At 42.2% G+C, this 22,403-nt stretch overlaps 1 protein-coding gene across 1 annotated transcript in view; it reads left to right on the forward strand.

Moving 5' to 3' along the window:
- Positions 1–825: 825 nt before the first annotated feature.
- Positions 826–22,403, forward strand: part of LOC113228997 (E3 ubiquitin-protein ligase Arkadia-like) — a 50,956-nt gene continuing 29,378 nt past the window's right edge. Inside the window, exon 1 of the mRNA XM_026462465.1 lies at positions 826–1,686. Coding sequence (XP_026318250.1) covers positions 1,592–1,686 — 95 coding nt within the window. The 5' untranslated portion in view covers positions 826–1,591. The remainder of the gene's footprint in view (positions 1,687–22,403) is intronic.

Here is a 22,403-nt window from a genome sequence, read left to right on the forward strand (position 1 = left end):
TGGAGTCCCGCCACTACGTGAACTTTAATTCGTTTGTGGTGAGAGTGCCGACCGAACATCTGTCGACCTTCATGAAGGAGGAGTTCTGGCCGAAGGGTGTCCTATACCGGCGATTCCGTGGCCGGTTGCCTGACACCAGATGGCGCCACACGTCGCCGACAACCTAAATACGTGTTAAATTAGTAATAGTGTTATTTTATATTGTTATGTATGTTAGTCTGTAAGGTATGTATCTATGGGTCTCAGTAACCTGAATATAAATAAAGAAATAAAAGAAATAAATAAAATAAAATAAACAGTTCTGAATCTTCACTATTCCCAGTCACAGCGCGAGCTCGCGAGACATCGCGATGGCTCGCGCGAGCCATTGCGAGCTCTTAATAGCAATTTTTGGTGGAAATGGGCCGGCGATATTTCAATTCTCGTCTCTTCACGCCTCGCCGGTGGAAAACTACCATTAGAGGTTTAATTTCATTATTTATAAGTTTGGCCTACTGTAGTAATGATTATACAGCGACAAAACATCAAAATAATCGAGAACTCGCTCTATCTTTTTTTCTCCTTTTGAAATGAAAGAGGCAGACGCTTTGTCAAACTATTTGTAGCTAACTTCACACTGCATTTAATGTGGCATGTTGGCTGCATTATAATAACAATGGGTGGAGCTTTACGTCGGCAAGGCGCTTGCAGCGCGGTAAAAAAGTCTAAGACCAGACGACATGGTGTGTTTGTTACGTTTCTCAGCGCTGGCAGCGCTTAGCGGTCTACCGAGGACGACGAGTTGTGTAAACTTTTTTTATTGAGGCTTACGTATCGAGTCGTCCGGACGGGCGTTTTGCGTTACAAATTATCTTGGAATTTTTCACGTTTTCCATCTGGTTTCAACGTTCCAGACTAGATTTTTGTCGTGAAAAACTGTGATTAAGTGTTTTTGTAGAGTGCAGTGGCTGTGAAACGCGATGAGCACCCGTGCGTGACGGCGCGAGATTGCCTTCTGATTCACATTAATTATGTGAGCGGTGACGAACCATTTTAAGTGTGCGATAACACGCCCCGCTCCTTCGCAGTAGTTCGGCGGACATTTTATTCTTAGCTCGTGAGAAATTTATCGCGTCTCGTGTATCGCTAATATAAAATCAATACTGCGTCCTTAATCCTCTACCTTCCACATTGCATTATTCTATATGCTATAAGTACTTGACTACATACAATTAGAACAACACCCAAATTAAATCGCACTTTTGCATTGAAAAAATCTAGCTGCTTATATATATCTTGGCGAGTAAAAAATTTACTCGATTTGGCGGTCGTTTTTGAATAAAATTAAAAAATAGAGGTCGCCCCGATCGTTCCGTGACGTTGTCGCGCTTGCGTGCATAGCGAACGAACTTCGCATCACTACAGTCGTGAGTTGTGTGAACAAGTGACAGGGTTTCTTTAGCGGACCTCGCGTAGAAAAACAGTATTCGCTTTCCCAGCAGCGTCTGTATGCAGTGATAGTGTTTAGTGTAGTGCTGTGATCTGGTGTGGCCCTTGCCCGGGTCGAGAGTGCGTTTGTGGCGATCGATACGGAGCCCTATGGCGTTATAGGATGAGCCAGGGAGGGTCTCGGAGGCCCTTCTCGCGCGGGGGCCCGCGCTGGCACCCGCGATACAAGGAGTATTGGGACTATGAGCAGAATTACAGGTACTATTTACATGAGTAACCTTGAACATAGCTACACCTATACATACATAGCATGATATCATAGCGATGCACGGCGCTAACTTTCGCTGCAAATTTCACTTGTTACGGTTCGCTTTCGATCTCGACGAGGCAGTCTACTTGTGGCTGTTTAGCATCTGTCTGTACTCGGTTACCGTTTGACGCCCTGGCGGGTCTTTTTCGTCGTTAAAACACATTTATTACGTTATATAATGATGTTTTCGTGTTGGGCCAATGATGTCACCGATTAATCGAAATTTCAAATATTATCGCCTGCAGCTTCAACGTTGTTCACGAGCCCATCTCAGATGTAATGTACTATAATAGGACACAGGAGGTACATATGCACTCGTGTGCTAAATCATATTTACCTACTGTGTTTATTTACCAAATGGCTGTCATATTGTTATTGACCCAGTGATGTACAGACAATAGCAAATATTTATATTGATGACTTACATGCTAGACTCGTGTCTGCTTGGTCTTTGGAGGGTGCAATCCCATTTAGTTAATTCGGACAAATTAATTTGGTCTTTTAGTTCCTTAGTTCCATGGGATCTGGGAATTGGGAAGGAACAGGAACCGTTTTGGTCTTTGAAGGACATGGAATTAAATAATCCATAGTTATTAATGGAATGTTTTATTGTTTTTCCTTTTTGGTGTAGGTACCTTTTGGGTTTTTCAAATGATGATTTGCATGTTTACAATTTTTTTATTTTTATTTTACATGTTACAATTTTATATCAAAATACATTTATATCGATACCAGAAGTGAAGTATCAATTAATGTAAGAGACAAACCACGGTTTTTCAGGAGAGCCAAAAAACATTTTTTTTTCCGTCTATAACTTTTTACTGTCTGCTCAAATTTTGATTGTGTCTAGAGCAAAACTTCTTAAAATTTCCTCTTCTTTCATGCTATGAACTAAAGATTTAGGAATGCCCAGTGGTTTAAATGTCCATGTCCATTGCCAAAAAAAACATTAAAAAAATATGTTTAGTTGTGCCTTTATGTACTAATATTTGATGTGTAAACTGTGGAGGATAGTGTAAGCAGTAAGAGAAATAGAAAATTATATTAAAGGTTTACAATAGAATTACGTATAATTTTCTATTTCTCTTACTGCTTACACTATCCTCCACAGTTTACACATCAAATATTAGTACATTAAGGCACAACTAAAAATCTTTCTTTAATGTAAGGGACATGCCATATTTTAAACCACTGTGCATTCCTAAATTTTAATAATACCAATTGATAGTGGGTTCTTCCGAATCCAATGATATACGTAACTCATTTTCGACAAAATATCCCTTATGTTAATTGATACTTCTGGTATCAATATAGCTGTTGTATTTGAAGTTGCTATTTTATATACATATGTTTATTGATATGTATATGTATAACATGTATGCCAACACAAGGTGTGTGTTAAATTTCATATGGAAAATAAAAGGAAATGTGAAGCAAGTTTTAAGTATTTCAGTCTCACTCGAACTTGTATACTAAAAGCAACGACAGTCCACTGTCTAGTTCGTACTGTCTCACCTCATGTCTATGAACTGAAAGAACTAAGTCTCGCGTCTGTGGCTCCACAAACAATTCCCATTCCTACTGAACTAAAAGACAGGTGAACTATTAAGATTGTGCACAAGGTACTAGTTTATTTTGGTCAGCGTCTGGAATTCATTCCAAACGGTCCCTAGTTCATGAACTACTCAAGCCTATTGCATGCTATGAACCCCAGTACCAACTTGCAGTTGTAAAAGGGTTTCCAATTTATAACTGTTGCAACTACATAAAAATATTTTACTTTCTTTTTCTTCACTTTTCACTAACCTAACATAAACTAAGTAAGAAGTACAAACCCAAAAGAGCAAAAATTAATCCTTTCCATAAAAATGTATGAATCATGTCACAGGCATGAACCAAGTCTTGCGGTGGCTTTTTTATCTGTTTGTGTATCTGTGAGATTGGTGAGTACCTCGGTGGAGTCATGGCTGACTAACATAATAAGAATGCATACGCATATGCTTGAAACTTTCAATATTGTGCATATTTTTAGTGCCATGCCCCAAATCCATGTCTACTCCAATTACTATTGATATGATGTAGTAGGTATGAAGGCCTTGAAATATAATAATGTGGTTCTTATAATGTCAAATTTGGAGTAATGGGGAAAACAAAATAAATAAATGTCTCTTAAATATTTTGAAACTAATATCTTAGCACACTCTATATGACAATAACAGAATCATTCAAGTAAAGGGAAATACTCAGCTGTCTCATTTCCCCCTACCTGGCAAAAGCACTATGCACAGTATGACTCCTGCAGAGGGATGATTTTGCCCCTTACATTGAGGTCCTGGGCCACTAGTGCCTCATAGCTGTGATGTATCTGGGAAAATCGTAAGGTATGGTAGGCAAGGTAGTTTAGAAGCAGCTCTCTCTTACCATTAAAAGGAATATCAAACAGACATGTTTTATAGTGCTGTCTAAAAGAACTCTGATCTTCCTGCACCTTTAATGATCTGATAGGTCTCACCCGTGCTTAGAAGACAAAGTTTATATACCCATTGAGTTATTGGTAAAACCTTCTCCAAGGTTTCATCATGAAGCTTTCTTTTACTATTGCAGTAAATGGGAAACTGTGCTTGATGCGATAATACTCAAAGGTACAGGCTTTCCGCTGATGAATGAACCAGGAATATTCTATATGATTCAGAAGCTTCTGAACTATGCTATCACAGGTCACTGTATATACAAGTGTATGAGACCAAAAGCCTTTCTCACTTTTCTCTTTGTCACTTTGTCAACTGAAAAATAGATAATATCGCATCCTCAATAATAAAGTGATGAATGTATATGTTAAAAGCCACACAACCTGCCAAGAGAGTCCTTATCTCAAGTTTTAGTAGGTTACCATATAAAATTAGTGTGTTAGAGAGTGCACCTTATACCATGCAAAGTGTATGGCCCGTGTGTCACCTGAAAACAGCAAAGCACGCATGCACATAGATGATGAGTCAACCGTGACCATGGGAACTGTAAAGGGCCCGAAACGTCGGTTTGTTTGAAAGAACAAATATACGCTATTTAAATACGGAAAAATAGTTTCATTTCCTATGCGTAACAATCGCGAAAACCTAAGAACTCGATACATACATCCACACCGAGAAATAGTCTGTTTTTGTTTAACATTTGTATGCAGCCATTTTTGTTGCTTGTTTCACATCCCTATAAATGTGATAGTGTGTGAGAGTCGTCTCTAACATGTAACCGTATGTCCCAAACTAGGCGATAGTGTAAGTCTTGGGGGTAGTCAGTACCCAAAACATCCTGAGCAATCATACTTTCCTCTGACTGTGAGGTCAGCAGGCTTCGCTAAGGTTGCCACACTGTCGGTGAAGGTATGAGTCGACAGTCCATCGTATATTTCACATACCTGTGACAATATGTATGGGGGATGAAGGAATTCAAAATCAAACAACGTAGGATTATTGTGAATGTAGTAGTGCGATAGCATCACTGGGTGCGCGCACGCATGGCGCATGCGCAGGTAGCGACCTTCGGGGTCAACGGCCCCGCCCTAAATATACACGCGGATGCGTGTTCCTCGCACCGCTCCCACCCCGCACCCTCCGCCCGCGTCGTTGCTTGGCGTTGAAGTGACGTCATGATGCGTCTTTAGATAAGGTATGATTAGATCTCTCTTAGCATTATAGGAAAGAACTTTGGGTTGGCTGAAACGGTCGTACAAACGTTAAAGCGTCGCGACGTACCATTTGTATCCTGCTTGCGGAATAGACCCGAATGGTCCCCTCGCCCTAAAAAAGACTGTCGCCAGGCGACGAGCCGCGTACCGTATTTCCCTTTTGCGACGCACGAACGCGTCGCGAGAAAACCCGCATGTCAGCTCACCGATACGAGGACACGCTCAACCCGGAGATATTCCACTGAACGGTCTAAGTGAACTGTGCACTCAGTCGACAAAGAAAAGTCATGCCCTAATAGTTATTCCTATATGCCCCATGCCAGCACTAGGAATATAGGAATAACTATTGCTATACGAAGGGCATATAGGAATAACTATTGCTATACGATCGCAGCCTCGTTGTAAGGGATCAAGTTTTTATTAGAGCGATACCTGATAAGGGTGAACGCCCTCCGCCGCCCCTGCAGTGGTCGTAGCCAGCTAGAGTCGACTATTTAGTACACTCAACCACAGGTTGAGTTGTATGAACTGTTAATTTTTTATGGCTATTTAAATTACGACAAGAATTTTAACACTGCATATACCGGTTATGGCCGTTACATGCTGGCGGGATTGTTAAACGTTGCACATTCTATTATTGTCGATGTGGAGGCTCTGCTTACTCCACTCAGAGAGACAGCTGAGACGATATGAATGAAATGTAACATTGCAGTTGACTGCTCGACAGGGCCTCTCCTAGCGATGGCAAAATGGCAAAGCTACATTCGTCAATCGCCTAGTTTCAACCACCGACACCCAATTAGACAAAATTAGCAATATCCGCATTATTGTATACATTTACGTACTCGTATAATAAGAACTAACTTGTTTGCATTCATAAATAATTATTAACTAGCCGACACGTATCATCACTCAAATCCGTTGGTTAAAAGCGTCACCGCTTTTAGTTTTCCGTAATCGGGTAAAATGAAGTTATTCCAACCTATGTATTGACGTAAGCGCACCCAAGTGCCGCATTGCATAGAAAGCATGAGCAAGCCAGGTGCGGCCCCTAGCGGGGCGAGATGGCCAGATGGCTGCCGTACATAGTGTCACATAGTAACATGTGCAGGTTTTTTTGATTCAAGTACTTTTATGTAAGTATTTGCAGAAACGAACACGGGGTACACGAACTCGTCGATTGTAGTAAGTACATTCATAACAGCGCAGGTGGTGATTCTCTGACTGGCGTTTTTAACACGGTTCGAAGTCATTGTTATCAAAAATGGAAAAACAAAACGCTACCCCTGTCAATATTACAGATTGTATCCGAACACGATTTGCCGCTTCGAGACGAATGTGATTTCAATACGTAAGAAATATTCCTTAAAATATATGGATAATTATTAATGAAAATAATTAAGAAGTACATTTTAATACTGATTTGGAGAAGATGAGTTTTAAAACCAAAAGTTTTTATGACTGTTTCATTGTGACAGCCTTGGGTCGTGTCGTGCTGCGGAATTTCAAACTTGACGCCTGTGCTCGGTGGTACGCGTGTATAGGTTAGGATATTGTACCTACTAAAGGCTGTGTCATTGAATTACTAAAATGCATTTGTAGGGAGCACTGCTCTCTGCGTAACCTTGAGCTGGGAGCATGAGAGGTCAAGCGACACATCACTGTACCACGCGTGACGTCACAGTCCATGAATGAACCCGACTATCGCACAAATGAATCAATCAAGGATATTCCTTGGTACAGGGCCAGGGGTACCACACCGCCTGCGCTCGGGAGTGAAATCTGGGCTTCACTTTATGTATCCGCTCGAGGCGAGTCACCGGAGGTATTTATTATTAAATAACGCTCTTACAAAAATATACCATACACGTAAGGATATTGTCCAAAGAACGTGCTAATTCGTTACACGACAGGATGTACATCAAAATAAAAGCCTAAAACGAATTTTAGAATAAAGTATCTAATTTTGTACATAATTTATTTATGGAGATATTTATTTTGAAGTACTACAGGTAATCTGCTAAATTTTGATTTTCAACTGAAGCCCTATAGTGAGTAAATAAGTACTCGTTTTTCCCAAAGTTTGCAAATTGCCTAGCGGTTGAACGATGCGCCGCCCGTCGCCGTGTCAGTCGCCTTCATCATCAGTATCAAATTTTCTCCGCCTGTTCTTATTTTATTCACATTAATTTCGAGTTCACACCTCTCCTCCTAAAATCTAGGCTCGCGTTGAAACACCCCGCCTTAACAGTTGATTACAATCTCAGACCAGGCAGTGCACAAATCACGTATGCGCATTGTGTGTGCCTCCTTATAAGTGGGCTACCTAACCGACCGTATTGTATCTAGGAATTCGATCGTTCGCATCTCTACTGACCTGCCAGCAACCGGGACGAACATAAAATCCCAACTTTTTGTCGTCAGGTATGAGTGCCTCTTTTTTTCTGCGACTTTTTGTCGCCTTCACTGCGCAGGTGTTGTTCAGCAGCGCACATCAATATCAACTTTATCATTTGCGACGGAAAGTTGATATTGCATTCTAGATTACCGTTATAAGGTTATTTTTGTTAAGGATCTTTTTGAATGCGTCGGACAAAAGGTTTGCTTTAAACGTTTGGGTGCGGTTGGTGCCATTCCAAAGCACATCGGAGGGACGGCCGAACGCGTAAGCGCGCACCGCGCCGCGCCGACGGAAGGAGCCAGCGAGCGGTAAACACTAAATTCTTTCAGAGATTCAGATTCAGAGCGGTGCTCGAATTTAGAAAAAGCAAAGACACATGTTCGTAAAAATGTATGGTACTTACATTAAAAGAAACGCACTACTATTGGAAATGTTTACTATTCTAACAATACAACACAAATATTCTTTATTAGCAGTTTTTAGTGGCAGTGGTAGAGCCTGCTAGTTAGACAGAGTTCATCCGGAGAAGTGCGGCCACCTTGCCACCTTAACTACTTCTGCCGCTAAGCGGTGAAGTGGGCGCTACTGCGTTTCAGTTGTGAAGGGTAAGGGTGCTGGTGAACTTTTTTTTATTATTCAATAGTAAGTGTGCAAATTACTCAAGGGATTTGTCAACCTATTTCTCAGGGTGGCGGGCGCAGTAGCAGTGCCCCTAGAGTCTACACTAGGGAAGCCTGTATCGCGGGTGCCATGGACACACACATATGTAGACAACCACAAATTACACGCAAACTCACGAGAGAAATAAATGTACGCCATACAAATATTTCTCCCGGCCCGGGAATCCAATCCGGGACCTCTGTTCTGTAACCGTTCGGCCACGGAGGCAGTTGAATCTTTGCGATTTGACCTGGTGTCTCAGGACACAGGTTCTACCTAGTTTGGGCACCAGTCTCCCGTTAAGTTCTCACTTGAATGCATTTTTCATGTGAATAGGAGAGAATAAATTATTATTATTATTCAAAGCTCTGAGTGGCACTGCAACGGTTATGAACAGGCGTGTCGCTTACCACCAGGTCGACGACTTGTTCGTCCCGTCCCTTGGTTTTATAAAGAATACAGGGTTATTTGTTTATATTACCTTCAGTTGCTAAATATCCATAGTACGTACTTAAAAATCATTACCCTTCTTTTGGCGTTGCCGTAGTCGGGTAAGAATGCATTCCACGTGATATTTGTGAACGTATCCCTCCGCGTCGCACGCTGTTCTACTTTTCCATACAAAGTGGTGGCCACCACAGGCCCACCGCAGGCCCGACACTGGCGCATTCGTTCGCTTTCCAAAATGTCGACACGCTTGCAAAACTGCGATTGCGTAATCGCACCGGGCATACCTTTTCGCTCATGCCGCACTGTGCTGCCCATGTGCCGCTGCAGCGCAATTCTGACATGGTTCTAGCTCTTTCTCCATACGTATTTTTCATTTTTATGTAACAACATTCCGAACAAGACTCGCGCCAGTCGCTTCATACACGCCGGTTTATTCTTGGTACTTTGAGTGGCAGTAGAGCTCCTTGCGAGAGTTCGTCCGGGCGAGTTCTGCCCCCGGGAGAGTTCACAGATGCCGCTTACGGCGTCGAAAACCGAAAAACTCAATGCCAAAGATCTATAACAGACACGTAGAACAATTTCGTCGACTTAGTAACTCGGCATGTAACTCATTTGGAAGAGAGACGAGGACGAAATCCCGTGGTCGCAAATTTGAGTCCTGTCGGGTCGAAATATTTTTTCTTTGTGTTCGATATTTGTATCGAATAATTAATGCAAACCAGTGGAGTTTATTTCAAACAATAAAACAAACCAATAAATACACTTTAGTTGTAATAATAGTCAAAGGAACTTTAAAACACTTCACATAAAGTAAGTATGACACACGCGTGTGTGGCACGAAGTTGAAAAAACATACAAAATTTAAAGCCACACAGAACACGGCAAGGTGAACAACTGGTCGCCCGAGGTGATTACTCTGCAAACATAAGCACATATAAACGAATATATTATGCGGAGTTATACATCTAAATTTCTTATTTAAAAGCACCCCGCGGTTGAATAAATAATAAATGCCTTCATGGTCTAAACACACTTGATTGGGTTAAATTATTTCTTTTTTCTTATATAAATAATGGACACACTTAGCCACAATCCGACCTGATATTGAGCGATGCCTGTTGATGCTGACCTTAATAAGCTTCACATGGCCGGTAGTGCGGTATCCATTGCTTTGCTATGTATATTTCACGTTGACGTTTAACTTTTTGAACAGCGGATTAAAAGAGGTTTGCGCTTCCACTTCGCCTCGAAACACACACAAGGTGTACATACAAGTGTTGTGCGTGCAACGTAGGCAACGAGGTTGCGCGAACGCCGCGTCGCGCGTCGCCTGTACGAAGGGTACACCAATAGGCTATGGTAGTAGTAGTTCACTTATCACTGTCTGTTGTTCTCCTATGAACTTTCATAACATGTAACAACCTACAGAATCGTCGGCTCCCGAGGCAACTAAAAAGACCGAAGCCTTCATCAAGGAGCACGTAAAATGTTTGCTGCTTGAACAATATGAAATCACGCCCAGCCTTGGCGGAATTAAAGAGAAGGCTCGCTTCACACAATTTTATTGTAAGAAAGTAGAAAGAACAAAGTAAGGATAAGGCTGTAACAACAAACGAAGGTGTAACACAGGTACAACATTAGAAAAACACTCCCTACAGATCAAACGTAACAAGGTGAACTTACCCAAAAAGGGCCCGTATTCGCACAAATATTGATGCTTTATAAGCAGTTAATATTTCATAAAGTCTACATGGTTGCGGTTTTTGTGACAGACGCGTCCTTTCTCTTCGAGAATTTTGATGGGAGTGACGACGGAACGATTCAAAATTTCAAAAGTAAGCGGCCATGAACCAAAGCAAAGGGTGATAAAAACATGGGATGACGATGAAAGAGGTCGCATCGTCACAACGTGAGTATGGTGCTCAGAACACCGAAATTTCTACAACTGGGCATCGAGTCGAAAACGTGTAATGTCCAAGTTCATTTATGTTTAAAAAAGATTAACAAATCTTTTTGCCTCGCAACTTGTGTACCCGGTAACGGAAGCCAGAGGCAAACCGCGAGGCGCAGTCGTTGCGAAAGGTCACTTGAGTATTTATGATTGGTTGACCTTGCTTCTGCCTCCGTCGAGTGCTCCCAAACAATGGTGTGGAGCTCGCTTTTCCTATGGTGCGGAATTCCATCCATGGTGTTTTACACGGGGCCCATTTTATTTATGATAACAATTGACAGGGCGAACATGTCGTGCGCCTGCTGGTAAACGTCACGCCTGTCCATAACAGTTGCAGTGTCACTCAAAATCGCTAAGGTCTGAGAGGCACTGCCACTGCGCCCGTCACCATGAGGCATAAGTTGACAAGTCCCCATGTGCCTAACCAGCACCCTTACCCTTCAAAACCGGAACGCAGTAAGGCTCACAGTACTGCTGAGCGGCAGAAATAGGTAGGGTGGCACTACTTCCCCGGACGAGGTCTTTCACAAAGGGTTCTACTGTTACTGCAATTCAATAAACAAGTAAACAGATGTTCCATCCGTGCGGAAAAGACGGACCCGGACAATTGACAGAGACCCTTTTCGGCACGCACCCGTTTGGCCCTCCAATTTTTCAAGGCGGTCGGTAGTGACAGGATAATGCCTCGTTTGCACTGTGGTAACGTTTCGAGCGGAGACAGGGCACCGTTTTGGCCAGTGCTGTGGTAATAATCCTGATTTTAATATCTCCACATTTTTCGGTTATTTATTTGGTACTACAACAGACCTTATTTCCTAAAATGTAAGAGGATGGAACCTTTAAAATTAAATCAAGAGATGTGCGCCTCGGTTCCCCAACTTGACCACCGAAATATTTTAAACTATGTATATTATAAAACATTCGTGTGTGCGTGCTACGCTTTAGTATTTGTCTAGCATAGAGGTAATAGTTTCACAAGTCTTCTTATTTCCTCTTAACCCAAAGGTTTTAGATTTCGTTATCCTGTATTGTATTTCTATGTGTACATTCAGTGATTAAAGTTTTTTTCCGGGCTATTGTTAATACACGAATTGTGTAGCGTGGCTGGCAACACTGACGAGACTTTGTCTAGAGTCGAGTCTGCGGCCTTGTAACGCTTGCTTGCACACTGTACGCGCAAGGCTTAAGGCTTAAAGCCACAGCTGTACCGTACCTAGGTCCACTGCTCAACACTCAAGTTACAATTCAACATAGGTATTTACTTCATAGATTAGCAATAGAGAACTTGAAATCGTCGTAGTAACTTTAATACGTCCTCTCTTAGTAACAAATTGGCAAAAGAGCTGTGCTAGCCCAGTGGGAGGAGGCTGCTTGAGATTGTTATGGAATTCCTATAGCGCCATGTACCTGTGATTCTAATTTCTGTATACATCTATTAATGTTTAGTAGAGGTGCGTGAAAAAAAAACTGATGAAATGTCGAATGTTTACGACCCTTGAAAAATTTCTAATCTAATTTTTTTTAATAATAACAGTAAGTGACGTGACGAACAAGTCGTGTGCCTGAGAGTTGCAGTGCCACTCAGAGCTTTAAATCGCAAAGATCTGAGGGGCACTGCCACTGCGCCCGTCGTCATCCCGAGACATAAATTAATAAGTCCCATGTGCCTGTAATTTCACCAGCACCCTGACCCTGATCACTGAATCACTGTCACTAAATGTGATGTCCCCAGCCAGTGTTGGGCCCGCCGTGAGCTGCTCTTGTACTTATACTGAGAGACGCTGTCGCCTGTTACCTAGGTTTATTACCGGTGATTGGAATTGAGGGCGATAATCTACCTAAACTATGAACGGTTTCTTAGTATGGACATACCCATTTTGTTATCAATGAGTATACAATTTCTTTTTATTTTTACTGTTTATTTTATAAATGGCTAAAGCATTTAATTGCGTAAGCACCTATAGAAACACAACTACAATATTATTTTTTTGGAGACAATAATTCGTAGCAAATACTTAAATAGGAAATAATAATTTATGGCCAGTATACACAAATTTCAATAAATAATACGCAATTCAAATATAATAAATTCCGAGAAGTCCCGGGATTTGTAGAAGGGAATGGCCACGTTATTCTTTACTTTAGCGAAATTTTCTCCTTCAATTCCGATCACTGTTTGTTAGGAACTCACTTTTGGAAAACACTTTTGGAAGGAAACGGGAGTTATTTTGATAACCGAGACTCATACGAAAACACACACACCTCGATGGCCCAGCGCTTTGGACTGTAAGTGCTGCGAAGTCCGTTGCTCCGGTACTCAGGAGAAAGGTTATGTAACACCTCTGGTAATTCACATGAAACATTGAGTAGATGGATTGTGAACAGGGTTTTACCAAGTTTGAAACGTGGTCATTTCGCCGTGGCTTCTTAGGATTGCGGTATTGCCACATCAACCTAGACCCCAAAACGCGGCTTATTTTTAGCCCCATAACGGTCATAACAGTCTACAGGCCAACGAGCATCGGTGTCGTGCAATTGTTACAAGGCTGTGCACTTTTTGTCTACAACTAGTAGACTCGGCTAGGACCACAACGCCGGCTAACTAAATATTGAATAGAATTTTGTTTGAGCTTTCATAGTTTTGTTTTTAAATGACTTTAACGACTGCAGTTGGGCAGGAGGCGGCGATGGGGGAGGGAGGTAAAGAAAACTGTCAACAAACATAATCTCCAACCTTGTTAGAGTTTAGGTAAGATCGCTGGGTCTGTTTCGATTGCGGTCAACGGGCCAACCGCCAACCCAGTACCAACAACCACGAACTGTTACAAGGTCACATAGCTACAATCGACGCGCTGTGAGAACTACGCGCCTTCGTCGTCGGCGCCGGCGTCTGCGTCAAAACGCGACCAAAAGAAAGGCGTCGACGAATATTTTTCACTCGTTGCCTTCTATGTGTACGAATAGTCCAATTGTAGGCAGTTTTAAAATGTACTACCACATGAATTAATTGCAGTCAAATGTTGTGCACAAGCTACTAGCATTACATGTAGATTTCGCTTCCACATTCATGGCGACCGGCTGTGGAGTGGAATATTAACTTACTTACTTAGTAGCAGTAGAGCTCCTTGTGAAAGAGTTCGTCCAGGGTAGTACTGCCACCTTACCTATTTCTGCCGCCAAGCAGTAATGTCAGCATTACTGTGTTCCGGTTTTGAAGGGTGCTGGTGAAATCACAGGCACAGTGGACTTTTCAACTTATGTCTCAGGGTGACAGGCGCAGTGCCCCTCAGATCTTTGCGATTTAAAGCTCTGAGTGGCACTGCGACTGTTACGGATAGGCGTGTACCTGATGGCACAACCTGTTCGTTCTGTCACTTGATATTATAAAAAAAAATATTTTTTAATGAAATTAAAAACTACTTCGCGCAATGTGTAATCTCTAATCTCTTAACTATAGTCTTGTAAAAGCAGGTCTCAATGTATGTTTGTTTATTTCCAGGTAATGGACTGAACGCGACGCGAAGATGATCATCAGGAGTGACGTTTGTCGTGATATACTTACAGTGACCAAGTTTCTTCATTTCACAGTCACTTCTCGTGTAGTTAGTTGCTTTCACGGTCGGTGATGCCTTCAGCTCAACCACAGGGAAAGATTTAGGCCTTTAAAGCAGTAGGACTTTAGGGAGCGTCTTTTTTTTTAAATGTGATTTAAAGATATGTGAATAAATGGATATGGAAATACCACAATCTCACCTTATATTAAACGACGATATCTTTCTACGTCCATAAAGTGTTAACACATTCTCATTTGACAACATCGCGCCCTCACAACAAAAGCGACATAATTGTAAATTTTGTTTTGTAAAAAAAACGACCTGAAAAGTTTGCGAAATGACATCTATTTGCCTAATTTTATTGAAATCGGTTACCGGAAAGTGCCCGAAACCGGATTCATCCCCTAGTTTGCCACCCTTAGAGGTGGAATATTTTCTACAAATTTAAATGGGACCAATACTGAGGTACCCAATTTTCCAACTAAAAAAGAATAATCGAAATCGGTTCACAAATGCCGGAGTAATCGCCTAACATTCACACAACATTTATTACACCCGGGACATCTGAAGCGGAGTGGCCGCCATTTTGTCATTGGACGCACGTCTCCTGAGTACAGTGTTTCGGTGCCGCGGGCCGAGATCCCCTAACTAGGTCGCTCATATCGCGGGTCGGGTTGCTGTGGCCGCTCCTCGCGGTTCATCATCGGTCCAAGTCGGTCCCCAGCGGGCCAGCCTTATTCCTACTTACTGGCATCGAACTCCGTCGCTTTTGGACTTCGTAAGTAGGCCGCCGCTGTCTTTGACGTTCTGCTCGGGTGCGGGCTTGCGAGGCGAAGGTCTAACCTTCGATTTCGCACATACCAAATAAGAAAAACTGTGAGTCACATTGAACACATTGAAGGTTAGCCTGTGAGATTTTTCAATTTTAAATACTAATAATATAATAAAAATTTTGTAACGGGTTTTTACAATGACCCGCTGAAGGTTGCGGGAACCCGCTGGACCGGCGGTTGTGGCGATCTTTGAGGGAGGCCACTGCCCGGCAGTGGACGTCCTTTAGCTGAAGTAATAATTATGCCATTTTTAACATCAAATTTTAATTAAAAGACTTTCTATAATGGAGACGGAATTGAAATCTCTTTACAAAAAAAAGAAAAACTAGTTATTGGTTCTAACAAGAATCGACTCGAATAACTTCCACAAAATGCTTACATAACACGGCTACATGAATCGCAAGCAACACCGATTGTTTCCTTTTGACTCAATCGAGTAACAATCTGTGCCTAGGTCACTACTACGTACTACCATTAACAAACATCAACTTTCCATCTGCGCAGATCGGCGCTAACTGGCTACCGTATTGAAAAGATCTGACTACGGTAAACATTTTTTGGTCTACATAGATGAAGAAATACTGGTTTCTAAATAGACCACAATACGTTGACTTTCAACTCAATCCATGGAAAATTATTTCAAAATAGGTCAACGTACGTTGGTTGCCAATTGAAGTGAACTTCACAAGGAATCGAATCCTTGAGGTGAAGGGCTTAATGTAAATTAGTGTCCCGCGAGTGTCTTAAACTAGATTTTGCATGTATATGCCAACGTACGATGGTTGGTCGTTGGTTCAAGCGAGTCTCCCACGTGGTGTGGCAGCGACCTTCCGGCGCCGACGCTTTTGCAATTTAATTTTAGTTCAATTACTTAGTACACAATGTGCAAAGCAATGTGGGCAAGCACTGCAAGTACAAAGAAATATCTAAACAACGTCTGGCAACGCCTTATCTCGGCTACGCGGATTTTTGCATTGCTTCACGCACATAATCCACGGTGTACTGCGCATGCGAGTTGATCGCATCTATGGCTTTCGTGGGCTTCTCTATTAGCCCATGTAATGTCCGGACGGAAATCCACGTGACCTTTAATGGCGCCTAATATTTGTTGACCTCCATAGTTCCATCCTCACCGTTCCTCCTTCAGACGACTAGAAAGATCGGGACAGGACATCCGTTCGCACGAAGAAAGGAAGAAAAACGTTTATTCAATCAATTGAGTCACTTTACACAATGGAATCTTATACATAACTTTAAAACAAGAGTAATTTTTTACAAATGTATTGAATAGACTGCCGACATGTGCGTTCCTCATCATGGTCTGCCACATTCGACGATTTTAAATTGAGAAATAAAGTCACAGGTTTTTCAGACCTTTACGGTGGCGGGGCGAGCAGACATTCCCAATCGAATAAATTGCATTGATGCAGAGGTGCGCGGTGGGTGGCATCGCCGCATCCGACCCGGTGAATGACAACTGATGAGATGACGATAAATCGTTCCTTTGTCTCGCTTTGCGTTACGCGTTTAGTTTATTGCGACATGACGAGATTTCTTGTGTTGATGACTAAACCGCAACGGGTATAGCGGTGCTGGCCTGGTGGGATAATGGTTGTTTCTTAATTGGACGGTCGCCGGTTCGAATCCAAGTGGTGTTATGCGCCTGTGACTCTAATTTCTTTAGGAAAACATCGTGATGAAACCTGCATGAGAAAACAATTGGCGAGTACCTTTTGTCCATTGGCAAAGCCTTCCACCGCGATGGCAAGCGTTACAGTGTATGCCATCAATACGATAAGAAGAAAGGAACAGGAAACCCGTGCCCAGCAGAGGAACGTATAATGGGTTGCTGTCGTTGAAACCACAACGAATAACAGCTGTTGGAGCGACACGGGATCTTAATAAAATTCTGTAAAAAAATGTGATGAGGGAAAAAATTATCAAAATCAGTTGCTGCCTTTTTCGGGAATTCATAGCGAGCGTCTTGAGCAGCGGCGGCTTCTACAGCTATTCTTGACCCGTATTAACTAAAGTTCAAGGTTGATTTCCTGTCTTCCATTCTGCAATCTGCAATGTAGGCACTCGTCCGTGTCGAGTCTAAATAGGCGTGAACGGACTGCAAAACTGTATTTGCTACAACGAACTTAAGCCTCTGGTATAAGTGCTGCAATGCATTTCGGTGTCTTCAACATAATGTCGTTGAGCGGAACACGTCAAGGGCCGAGCAACATTTCGTGGGCTGGCATGTTGCGTGACCACTCGGTCGGGCCACATTCGGCCGTGCGCCGCGGCGGTCTTGAACCCAACGCAATCTCGCTTTTGCCAAAGTAGGATAAAAAATAAAATAACGAGTATTTTTCAATATTAAATATAAGTGCTTTATTTCGTGAGCTGCTTTGGCGAGACAAGTCTCACTCCAGCCACTGCGATGTGTCCGCTGCGACGGTCTGAAGATGAAAAGCCGTGATAAAATTGGCATTTTGAATTTCTGCTGAATTGGCCCTGTCGCCCGAGGGCGTTGAGGATGCCCAGCACAGGCACAACATGATAAATCAACCATAAAAAGCCTCTCCGTCACCCATGAGTCCCGGCAAGACCCCGCCCCGGGCCTCGGCGTCGAGCGAATCAGCTTTCACCGGTACAGTTTTCCGCGTCGCCAATCGCCAAAACAAGAAAGTACAAAAGGCTATACTCATTGTTAAAACATAGCTCTTTATTATAGTGCAATAAGTAATCGTTGTGGCTGTTATGAACGCACTGTCGACTCCGACTCCAGATGAATCTGGTTTTTCAGCGACGAGGACAAAAGAACGAAGCTCATGCGCATAGATAAACCTCTGCCGCGGACTATGGCTCGGAGCGTGCCCAAATCCTTTTATATATTAGTTATTGGTCGCGCTTTAGTTGCTCCCTACGTTGTCTAACACCCAACTTTACTTTAACAAATCAACTTACAATTTATTCTATAGAATGAGACTTGCTTGGACATAGGGTCGAAAAGAACGGACCAAAATCTAGTATTGTCACACACAAATTAAATGTATGCCTTTGACAGTGGTCTCAACAAACCGATCATGATACAGAAAGGCACACACTAGTATATTGATGTATTTTCTCTCTCGCAATTTGCAAGCACAGGTCGTGTGTATTATGTTGTTTATTTATGAAATCTGTAAAAATAATTATAACAGCGACATTCCTGTTCATATCTACGAAATAATATTTTTGTTGATATGAAACCGCATTGGACGGCCATTAAGTGAATATAACTGTTTGATTTTTTTTTTTGTAGTTCTAATTATGAAGTGTAGTTGATGGTGGTAAATAGTAAAACCACCAATTCACTATTCAATTTGGTGTTGGTTTGTCTATTACGCGGAGTGGCCGTCCGATAAACATTTCAGTTTACTTTACTTTTTAGTTTACTAAAATGTTTGTATCGACGAGGGGAATCGATCTGCAAGTGACGCAGAAACATATTGTCTATTGGTCGGAGAGTCGCAGATATTCCTCTACGACGATCTGTTAAAAGTATACAAAATACGGCAGGCCTGCAGCTGCAGTGAACTGCACTGGTATGATGATGTTCGATTGGGAACTTCTGCAATTTTCGGTTTGTTTGTAAATCAAAGTACAGCTATGGCCATGGACACACGCGTTCGGGTCCGCTGCCCCGTTGCAGCCTTGATGATAACCACCGCGCCGCCATTATCCGACTACGTTTGAAAAGTATTCCGAATGCTCTCCTTGCCAACTCGCCTGCCAAGTTCAAAACGACCGTATTCTCCTTATTCGCGAGAGACCAACTACACATTATTATAATACGGCGACTTGTGTGCGTGTGAAGATTTCTTTCGTTAATGTAATCAAAATGTAAATACAGCTATCCCTTTCTAACTCGCAGTGCTCGAGTTCTCCTCCATCTCTATCACTCGCAACGGGTTATGCAATTCTCGTTTCGGCGAATGATCTCACTCGGGGACGTCACGACGCGGCGATATCATCGGTGCGCGATGAGACGCTGAATGCTGTTACTTCGGAACCGTGCCGCGCAGTGGCACTTACTAATTTGTTTATAAAGTACACAGGAACGAAAATGTAGCCGTGGTCACGTTTGACAGGCGAGTGGGCGACCGCGGCAAGTCTGCGTTATCCGTTTCCTGGATGTTGCCCTTAGTCACTTCCTGCGACACCCTCGGAAACACCTTGGCACTCAAACTCAAATAACCTTTACTTCCAGGTACGCAAATTACACTTGAAATCGTCATATTGATTAAACTCGACCGCTCATTCGTAAGGCAGATTCCCCTGAGAAGAATGAGCAAGAAACTCTAGATCCCTAAAATGATGGTTGCACTGTAAGTATATGAGGAGTAGGATAGTAGAGCTCCTAAAGAGGTCGTCCCGGGAAGTGCTGCCTTGCTGCTTGCGTGGGGGGGACTTGTCAACTTATGTGTCAGGGTGACGGGCGCAGTGGCAGTGCCCCTCCTATCTTTGCGGTTTAAGAGCATTGCAACTGATAACAAGTTGGACTGTCCATAAGGACAGCCGTGTCGCTTGCCACCAGGCCCACGACTTGTTCGTCTCGTCGCTTGGTATATATAATAAAAAGGAGTCCGCAGACTGCCAGACTGACTGTTGGCAGCATCAAATCAACTTTTGCGGCAATCAGGTTTTAAAAAAGCTGATAATCCGAGTTAAAAAAGTTTGTTTCTGAGTTCTAAGTGCCTGATCTGGAATCGCGACGGATACCGCTTTCTTCTCGACAGTCTCGCTTGCGTCGAGATTCAAATTGTGCACCATATTTTTTAATTCATATGTAATATTTCGTCGTTTTAAAAATTTATATCACTCAACGTATACAATTAACATTTTGCCGTTTGAGAAATGTAATGAACGATGAATTTCTTGTTTACAGGACCCTTGTGTCCCCTTCACACATTGAGTCTAGCCGTGTGGCAACTCTGAAACAATCACGTCAACTCTACGTTGCTTCGCACTGCACAAGGCCTAATTCAGAGTATAGTACAGTACGTTAGAGAGCTCCGGGGGAGGGTCCCCCCCCGCGTGTCGCGCATGCGCGCTGTGTGTGCGCACGTGTGGGCGTGTGACGTCACGCTGTTTGTAAACCACAGCTGATAAGCGCGAGGCGTGGCCCGCGCTCGCTGCAACGACGAGCGGTGGACGGACATGGTATTGAAAAGTTATTAGAGGGAAAACTCAAACTATCGGCCGGTTCCCGCAATTAGGGACTCGCCACATGTCCACTTGAGCCTTATTACATGGACGTGAAGGTTTTTTGTCAATAAGTGAGACCACTGCCACGTTTAGGTATAAACAAATCGTCTCTGCCCTCTGTTCTATATCTGGAAGTCAGAGTAATCTTTATTTCATAGGTAAGCAAATTACGCTTGAAATCGTCATACTGATTAAATTGTACCGCTCCTTCGTAAGGCAGATTCCCCTGAGAAGAATGAGCGAGAAACTGTAGGGGTTCTAGGGGGGTCGTGTGTGCGTTATTATATATATACAAATTTACATTTGGATACATTTATCGTTTCAACATTTAATTTAAACGTCTTAGATCGAGAATACCTGAAAGAGCTAAACGGGTCACTACCACGGATTTTTGTCATCCAAGTACGCAGAAGCTGTACAAAGTTTTTGGTTTGTTTTAAACCTCGTGAATGGCCAGTTTTGAATATCAACCGGAATCTTATTATGGAAGCGTGTGCATTGCCCCTTAAATTAATTAAAATTGTCACTATTTTTTATTTTAAAAAAAATTTTTCTTAACATAATAACATTTTCGTAAATGTACTGTGACTTTAGTGTAAGAATGTTTTAATCTGTTTAAAGTGTTACCCGCAACTACCTAACTTATGGCAGGCTTTTGGAACATACATTAGCAATGTGCAATTATCATCGTGGTCCTCTGCAGAGCACATACCTCGTTCCGCTAACTTGAATTGAGGACATCATTGTGATAAAGCAAAAAATGAAATCGGTCGTGATGTCACGCTCTCCTCCACTCCCTCGACCTACATAGCTAACGAAGGTACACCTAAATTAAAACGTGCGCGGAAACGGAACTACGCAATGTATCTAATTATTATTTACAATAATGAAAAATTAAAAAAAGAAAAACTGTGTGGTCATGTCAATTATTTGTTAGCGTAGTACTTCGCTGTCGACTCTACGTTACGGAACCTACACACAAATAGTGCCGGGGTCGCCGGGACGCATTCTCGGGTTTCAAGAGATGTATTTTCTTAATATATCCGGTAAATATCCATGCTCATCCTGTTTTGCCACTTTCATTTCTGACTACAAATGACAAACAGTGAGATAACTAAAGAAAAATCTTTGAGAAAACGATTTGTAACTTTTTTAGATTTGACACGTTTGGATGAGTCTCGGATACAAATTTATGGCACCACATTGCTAGCGGTAGCATTTTGTTGTTTCCATTAATTTTGTAAATGTCAAGGTATATTTATCCAGATAATTATATCAATGATATTTATCACTTCGAACCCTGAAATAAAGTATATTGAATTACTAACGGAGCGGCTTTAAAAATCCATTCGTCTTTCTGCTGAGCACATCTCATCTTCAGACTGTTTCAGAGCTACCTCGCTAACTTAATGCAGGTAGGATTCAAAACTGGATATAACGTCGAAGAGATTTTATAAACGTGTTGGTTTTCTTACTATGTTTTCCTTTATTAAAGTAAGTAAGTAAGTAAGTAAAGACAGCGACATGGAAGTGTTCTGTGCCCAGTTTTCAGACAGGCATGGTGTACAATGTTTACATTACAGTTTTTATAGGTACCAGTATTTATTGTTCATACAATATAGTTTTCAAGGTTTTCAATGTGCACCAAGCAAACTCTGTCACCTGCCTCGCTCACACCTGAAGGGCGTTCGCACGAGTGCGAAAGAGACAGAAGATGTGCCGAGGCTTCCGTGATCTTAAACGCGAACTGCGTAGTTGACCAAATGATATAATTTTGAGTTTTATTCTTTGTAGCATAAAGTTCACATTATATATAAAAAAATAATATTTTTGGTTTCTTTTTCAAAAGTATGCTTTGACTTTGTAATATATTAAGTTTTATCGCTCATGAAATAA

This window comes from Hyposmocoma kahamanoa, unplaced genomic scaffold (genome assembly GCF_003589595.1).
Source record: "Hyposmocoma kahamanoa isolate Upper Pololo Valley unplaced genomic scaffold, ASM358959v1 265, whole genome shotgun sequence".
Taxonomy (NCBI): domain Eukaryota; kingdom Metazoa; phylum Arthropoda; class Insecta; order Lepidoptera; family Cosmopterigidae; genus Hyposmocoma; species Hyposmocoma kahamanoa.